The sequence below is a fragment of the Ambystoma mexicanum genome, chromosome 13, assembly GCF_040938575.1.
Source record: "Ambystoma mexicanum isolate Mex_15411 chromosome 13, UKY_AmexF1_1, whole genome shotgun sequence".
NCBI classification, from domain to species: Eukaryota; Metazoa; Chordata; class Amphibia; order Caudata; family Ambystomatidae; genus Ambystoma; species Ambystoma mexicanum.
The window spans coordinates 73,452,986-73,461,069 of record NC_090938.1 but is presented as its reverse complement, the minus strand read 5'-3'; the positions used below and the strand labels follow the sequence as shown (position 1 = coordinate 73,461,069).

General features: G+C 43.4%; 1 protein-coding gene across 1 annotated transcript in view; it reads right to left on the bottom strand.

The window, feature by feature from the left end:
- Positions 1–212: 212 nt before the first annotated feature.
- The window catches only part of ATP5PB (ATP synthase peripheral stalk-membrane subunit b), a 49,480-nt gene continuing 41,608 nt past the window's right edge, over positions 213–8,084 (bottom strand). The window contains exons 6-7 of the mRNA XM_069633297.1: positions 1,320–1,499; positions 213–392 (exon numbers count right to left, since the gene is read on the bottom strand). Coding sequence (XP_069489398.1) covers positions 321–392; positions 1,320–1,499 — 252 coding nt within the window. The 3' untranslated portion in view covers positions 213–320. The remainder of the gene's footprint in view (positions 393–1,319; positions 1,500–8,084) is intronic.

Genomic DNA, 8,084 nt, shown 5'->3' with positions numbered 1-8,084 from the left:
AGTCCAGCATAAGAGCTGGGGGGCTCCAAGGTTTAAGGGAATTGCCACAGAAATGAAAATTCTCTAACACATTATTGTTGAGGTAGTTTGTTTAAAAAAAAAAAAAATGTTTTGGTTCCATGCTGCCTGGATGCATCCAGCAGCCATCTTAAAATCCAGAACAAAAATGATTCTTCATTTATATTTCCAGCTTCCAGAAACTGAACTGCAAATTATGTAGAAATAGTTTTATTGTGATTAGTGTGGGGCACAGTTTTAGATTTATGTTGAATCTCTGTAAAGTCCAGAAATACTCTTTCTGAAGACAAAATCTTTCACATTTACAAGCTGGCGTGTGTGGCCTTGGATAACACCTTCAAATCAGCGATGCACTTTGCGATGCTCTCCTTCTCCTGTTTTGAAAAAAGAAGTGCGTGATATGTTAGGCTTGTATTTAGATCATGTTTGCACATACCCCATCACACACATGGCACCTTGTTTAAACTTCTGAGGATATATAAAAAAAAAAGTGATACATGAACATGCCACAATGAAAAGGCTTTATCATAGCTTGGAATGGACGATGCTAGTCTAGGACGGGACATGTAAAAAAAAAAAAAAATTAAAAAAAGAAATGTGATTTTTCTTCTCTACTTAGTGCTCACTTAATTGACATTAAAGTTGTTTACCAGCAATCAACATCTGCGCTCAAGTATTAACCTGAGTGCCAATGACACATTGAAAAGAAGACGCTCACTCTTGCTCCCCTAAAAACAAAACTGCATTTACTATATATGTGTCGGTACAAAACTATTTTATGGCATAGACATGCACCCAAAGGACAACCAGGGTTAAATAAATTCAGAGTCTACGACAAACACAATCCAAGATAAAAGGCAGATCAATTTGCTGGCATTCTGCAAGAGCACACAAGTAGTATCTGCTGCTAAACCAATAAGGTAAGGAACTGAAATATAATGTGTTAAGGTTAATACTCTAACAAAGCAGCCATACCGTATTCAATGACTACTCTGGAATACCATCGTTATGTGTTCTAGAGCGGACACTGAATACATTATGCCTTCAGTGTTGTCCAAGACAAATCGTCTCCCCCTCCATGTGGCAAAAAGAAAGCGCATTAGCCAGAAAGACTAGATTTACTTATTTCATTGCTAAATCCACATAATTACAGAATTTATGGTCCCAACTTCGAATACTATATCAGTGATGAGTACATTAAAGGTACATATATACACTTCCATCTAAGCAGTTCCATTTTCAGACAAATTAAGGATTTCAGAGGTCAATTTATGCAATTTTTCGGAACTAAAGTGGAATACCTGTTGTGCAGTAAGGCTCTGGATAACATTCTTCTCCACCCAGTTCACCATGTGTTCTTGTTCCCGGCGGAATATCACATGTTGCAGGTTGACCTGATAGTCTAAGCGCTTCTTCACCTCTTCGTAGACGTGAAGGAGCCTCTCCCGGTAATTGGTCTCCAGTAGCATGACAACATTACTCTACAAAATTAAGAAAACATGCAGTTAGTAGCTGAAATATTAAACGATTTGCAATTCACTCCAAAGCCGCCTTTAAAAGCAAAATATAAAATCGATTCAACTAGTCAAACAAAACCCTTTGGTCTTCCCCCACTCAAATTTCAGTGCGGGGGAAAATAAAGCAAAAAAAAAAAAAGAAAATGCTGAAACTGCACTAGTAAAGGTTGCATCATATAAGAAAAATATCAACAATGACTTGTCATTTATTCTACAAGTTGCAGATTTATGGCAAACTTTTGTAAATAAAATTATTGGTCCAAACAAAGCACATAAACAGATCTTATTAAGCAGAAATCTATAGGCCATAAGAGTGTTTTCAACAACCAAAGAAGGTTTTTTTAAACATTTTTTTTTAAAGGACAGCAGCTTATATTTAATTGAGGTTTTGCAAGAGACAAAGTACAAGTACAGCCACTTGATAGCACCCCAAGGCAAAGTGAAGTTACTCCTCTTTACAGGCTTTGGAAATATGGAGATCAAGTAAGTGCAAGGTGACAAACACAAATGAGAAGTGCCGGAGCAAGAGTATGTGTGTATCAAGAAGGAAATTAAAAATAGAAAGATCAAGATCCAAAAAGTCCTTGAAAATGTGCAAGTGCGAATCAGTGTGAAGCCTCTTAGCAATACACATTTAGGAGTCACAGGATCTCATTTAACGAAATCTTTCAAAGGCAGATTGTGTTGAGTTAGCTATGCACTGTGAGGCCTGTAGCATTTTTTATTTGCACATTAGCTTTGTTTCAATGTATTCCTATTTTCTGCCAGCCCCCTCTGCGGAATTGCATTTCATGCTGTGATGCCAGTTTACTTGGCTTCTGAATTCTATTTCTTACCACAGTTGAAGATCTGTAGTTTTGCGCAACCTGATGTCAGTCCCACCAGCTTCAAGTGCCCTTTCACCTGCCGTCAGCAGGAAAGTAGCTTTAATGACAACGGTTCCATGTTTTTTAATTGAATCGTGGAAATGACTTTACATTTATTTAAATTAATGTTATTGCTTGGGTGGAGGGATCCAACACCAACCCCCTTTTACTCCTTAATGCACAGATACGTCTAAGATGAGAAACCACTCACACTCCGCACTTGGCCAATATAATTAACAACAATTGTCCATATATACAGTATCCCAAAGTATTCAAAAGTTTGATATTCCAGTTTATTGTCTGGTATTAGGTAAGCAAAAACAGCCAACACGTGTGTTCACTCGAAAGTCTTTCTCAAGGCAATTGGGTCTTTCTATAAATTGCCAGGTAAGTGGATTGGAGGACAGACACTCAAAACCTTTGACTCCAACAAGGGAGATAATTGCTGTAATACTATCTACCACAAATTCTTACTTTCAAAAGAACGCTCCAAGTCACTAACTCCAAAGAGGGGGGGGGGGGGGGTTACTTTAACATTAACGACAAATACCTATTTTCAAAAGAACGCTTCAATCCACTTACCTGGCAATTTATAGAAAACCCCAATTGCCTTGAGAAAGGCAGAGTCAAAACACGTGCTGGTTGTTTTTGTTTACCGAATACCAGAGCCTGTTAGTCAAGAACTGACTTGTCCTCTTGGTATTAGGTAAGCCACCTTTGATATAGGCCTGTACTACACAAGTACACAAGTTGGTAGTGTGACTGAGCAGCCAGGCAGCTCAAGAGGGATAAATGTGAGCTGTAGAGCTGCAGCATTAAAATCCACAAATACAAGTATCCAAGTAACACTTGCACTCAAGGTTTTAGTTATAAATAATTATTCAACAGTAGTTTTTAAATGAGCATTCTTTAAAACAGCGCAAATGTAACAATCAAACATACTTTAAAATACTTTTCCAGAATCAACACAAAGCTAGTAGATACTCTTTAGAGATTTCCTACACCCTGAGGGGACTTCACCAACCAGGACAGTAATGGCTTTTAAATATCAGTAGTACACTTTGTAGATTGAGGTTTGGAAAGGAATGGTTAAGGGAAGGAGGTTCTCAGAGCATGTCAGCACTTCCTATGAAGTCTAGACAAAAATCTTTCCCAGCAATATTACTTTAAAACCAAGTTATCACCTCTGAGGGACAGCAAACATCAAAGTCAAATAGCCTAGAAGAAGCTGCAGCAAGCTAGGACAGCCAAAGCAATTGGAGCACAGTCTATGGAGCTGAGGCTGCACAAAGTTGCCGAGCCCCCCCCCCCCCCCCCCCCCCCCCGAGTAAAAATGTTGTTGCAGAGGCCCCCTTCCGTAAGAATAATTATGCTGAGCCACCCTAGATGTCATTTCTGTTTAGGATGTTCTATAAAAATCAGTCACTATTCCTTTTTGGAAGAGCCTCACACCCCCTGCTGGAGACCCACCCTAGGGGGAGCAGACCCACAGTCTGTAGACCACTGCTGTAGGGCCACAAGCTGTTACACATGCGAAGGGTAGAGCTTAAATCAACTCTAGCAAAGTAGCTACTGCAAGTCTCAACTGATTAGAGCAAAGCTAAAGACACTGAGGGCAAGTACCCCAAGTTGAAACAGTGCCTTTGATTAGAAGAGTGGTCCAGCTGGCTTCTGTCTGGCTGCAGTGATGCAGATCCTGGGTTCCAAGAGGGAGGATGTCTGGAGGACACCTGCAGCAGTAATTCAGGTCGGCAGCAGCTATGGCTCTTTTCAGGTCAGCGGCAATTCGCGTTTCCAGCGCTCGGATCTTGGATACCGGCTGGGCTTCCTTCACCCAGAGTCCTGCACTCTGATGAGGGGACCTCAAGCTCTGGTCGTCCTGCTTCTGGAGGGTTATGCAGAGACTCCTGGAGCTTCTGGCCAGATCACAGACGTTGCACTAATCTACACATTTCTCGACCCCTGGCACTCAGTTCCTGCAGCAGCAAAGTAGTACAGCCAGTCAGGGAAGGTTATCCAGTGGAGTTTGTCTCTGGGTTAGTTGGTCCCACTAACACAAGGGAAGAAGTCGCCCCTTCAAGAGTCGATCAGAAAGAGTTTCAGCACAGCAGCAGGGCTTTGCCGGGCAATTCAAAGGTCCAGGAGAATGCAGCAAGCTTTCTTCATCAGGTTGTTCTTACCAGTGGTCGATTGTCTTCAGTTCCAAAACCACTCACCTTTTAAACAGGTTTCTCTCATTTATGCGCAGCCTAGCTGTCACTCAAACAGCAGGGTGCTATGGTGGCTGTCTTGCAAAGACAGCCAGCCAGCCAATCAGGACTGGGTGCATTCAGGCATTCCTAAAGACAAAGGACAAGGTAGTTTCGGGAACATCGCTCACTTCCTGCCCATCCAGACACACTCGAGCCAGAGGCGGGTTTCAGTACTGAAGACAACCAAAGGACTCAAACCTTGCTTGGCACGCAGAGTAAAGCCAAAGAAAGACCGCACAAACAGAAAATGGTGAAAAAGAGACATCTAGGGCCATTTTTATAAAATGATCACGCATGGGTGCTAAGCTGCAGCTGAGGATTCAGCCTGTGGTAGAAAAGGAGCATGGTAAGAAAATTAAACTACTGCCATCAGACATTTAAAGTAGTGAGGGTAACAAAAAAAAAATGTCACGAGAAGTAAGGATAAAGGGCTACTAAGTAACACCCCAGCACTCACATAAGATGGTGTGTGCTGGACCCACAAAGAGAAAAAGGTAACATCAACAGTACTAAACCCAAGAAAAGGTATTTAAACCGTATGAGAAATCAAGGATTTCGCTGCGACACTGAACTGGAGGTGCTGTGTGTCGCCATACAAAGTATATGCCTGTGAAATTTGTCGACTCCAAAAACAAGGAAACATAATCCAAATCAGAACACACAAGGAAGCGCGAAAAAGGGCTCAATTACTCTAGGGTTACAATTACGCCCTTCGGTAAGGATGAAGGGAATTAGCACAGAAACAAGAATTCTCTCCAACACTGTGCACCGCACAGTGGCTCGAGGTCCCAGGGTATTGCAGCCCTGCAAAGTCGCAGCACAGCGTGGGATGGCTCAAAATGCAGATCTTCGTGAGCCTAGTGGGACTCGGGGTCGTCTTTTTCGGAATCGCCAGGTCGATTGGAAGGAAGGGCAACATCAGTTTCTGGTTACACAGCAGGCTCTCCCATCACTGGAAATCATCTCAGCTGCATTTTCTTCATCTTCCTCTAAGGATTTGGTTCCAATGGTCCACTAGCTCTTCAGCTTCCAGGATCTGAGTTTTATACAAGAACCCAGCCTAACAGCCATGCAACTTTCCAACTTCGGGGAGTTAGCAGTCCTTTCAGGATAGCCAGCCTCCCTGTTTGAACTGGATTCTCGCAGTCAGGCCGGAAGATAAAGGACTGCAGAGTTTAGGACTCCTCCCTCGCTTCCTGCCTTCACAGACACTCTGAAGCCGGGGCAGGGAATCCACAGGATTCCTGCCGAAGTCAAAATTAACAAAGGATTTTTCCCTCCCTGTACTTCAGGCGAAGGACGAAGAAAGGACAAGGAACACTAAAATGGCAAAAAAAGAAGACCAGGTCCATTTTGGTCTAGCACCCATGGATGCCTTTACCGGGGTTGTGGAAACAGCCCGCGGTAAAGGTGGACCAATTAGAAAAAAAGGCTCACTGCCACCAGCCATTAAAAGGTAATCGTGCCCAGTTACAGAAATGTTACAGTTAAAAGGAGAAAGGGGATATCTCTGAGCACTCCAAATAAGGTGGGTGGGGCTGGTTTCACCTGACAAAATGTAAAAAGGGATCCAAAGATCCTTTCTACCCATGGGAACTGTAGTTCTCACAAGGTTAGCACAAGAAAGTTAAAAGGGGTGCCCCAAGTGCAACCCTGCAACAACAAAAAGATATACACTGAAAGTTGTCAAAGAGGATGAAAATTAAAAAGACACTACGGAAAGTCTTAAAAATGACACCCATTTAAAGAGTAAGACACTAGTGAGTGTGGAAAAAGCTTCCCACTCACCGAGGTATAGGGAAAATAATCCACCAATAGAGCAAAAAGGTTCTGGGGTTGACCGGTCAGGAAGATTTATAATTGCTATGAAAATCTTACCCAACAGCCTTATACTAAGAGTTGGAGTTTCTGTATTGCTCAAGGCATAGTTTACCCATCCTGTGGGTGGACTTTAACACTCACCCTTGCCTTCTCCAGTTAGCCCTGTTCCTTTTTGCTCTGCTTCTTCACCCTACGTTTGTAAAGCGCTCCGTTGCTTCCCGAAGCTAGCTCAATACAATAATACATAATATTGCAGTGCAGTGTCGATTTAAATACCTTTGTGTGAACTACTGTTACCAAGAACAGTAAAGTGAAATTGACTTTACTTACCTTTTTTCTTTGTGGGTCCAGCACACAGCATTTTATGTGGAGTGCTGGGGGGTTACTTAGCAGCCCCTTATCCTCACTAATTTAAATGACTGGTGGCAGTGGTTTAATTTTTCCTACGATCGTGCTTTTCTACCGCAGTCTGAACCCTCCGCTGCAGTACAGCGCCCATGGGTGAACATTTTGTCAAAATACCCCACTACCCCCCTTTCCAGAGTCTTCTTTTTTTGCCATTTTCTGTTTGTGAGGTCTTTCTTGGCTTTTACTCTGTGTTTTGAGACAGATTTGAGCCCTTTTGTGCTTTGCCTTTGTCGGGCTTCAGTGTATCTGGAAGAGCAGGAAGTGAGGGAGGTTCCTAAAAATCCTTTCCTTGGTCCCGCACAAAACCAGTCTCAATTAGTTGGCTGCCTGGCCTAAAAGGACAGCTACCCTGCTGTGCGACTGACAGCCTAGGCTGTGCATGAATGGGAAAACCTGCTAGAAAAGGTAAGGGTTTTGTGACTACAGGCAGAGTCGACCACTGGAAGAAACATCTGAAGAAACCGTGAAGAGAAGCCCGCTGCATCCTCCTGGTATTTGAATTGCCTGGTGAAGCCCTGCTGCTGTGCTTACCTCCCTTTTCACCGCAGAGAATGACTTCTCCCCTTGGGTTAGTGGGACCAACTAACCCTGAGACGAACTCCACTATCCCCAACTTGCTGTGCCCCTCTGTTGCTGCAGAAGCACAATGCCAGGGGCAGAGTGTCCGTAGTCAAGTGCAAAGTCTGCCGCGGAACAAATCCAGCCAAGAGCTCTAGGAACCTCCCAAGGACACTCCAGAAGCAGGAAATCCCGATCTAGAGTCCCCTCACCAGAGTCCAGGACAGAGGGAGCAAGTAAAGTCCAAACAGAGATTTATTCAGCTGAATCAAAAAGAGCCTGTAGCTGCCGGCGACCATCCCAGAGTACTGCCACAGGAGCCCTCCAGGCTCCCTCCCTTTTGTCCCCACGACTGAGGCTCAGGAACCAGGGTCTGCATATCTGTAGCAAGACGGAATCCAGCAGGACCACTATAACCAGAGGTACTATTTGGGCTTGGGGGTACTTACGTTCTTGCCTTACGTTGTGCTGTCTCACTTGAAATTTGCACCTATTTATCAGAGTCGATTTCAACTCCCTTTGCACAGGCTTAACAGCTTGTGTGCCTACAGTGTTTTCTTTAACAATCCGACTTTAGTGAAAGACATTTATCCAAGAAGTGAAGTGCATGGCTTTGGCTGTCCTGGCTCCCTTAAGGCACTGTT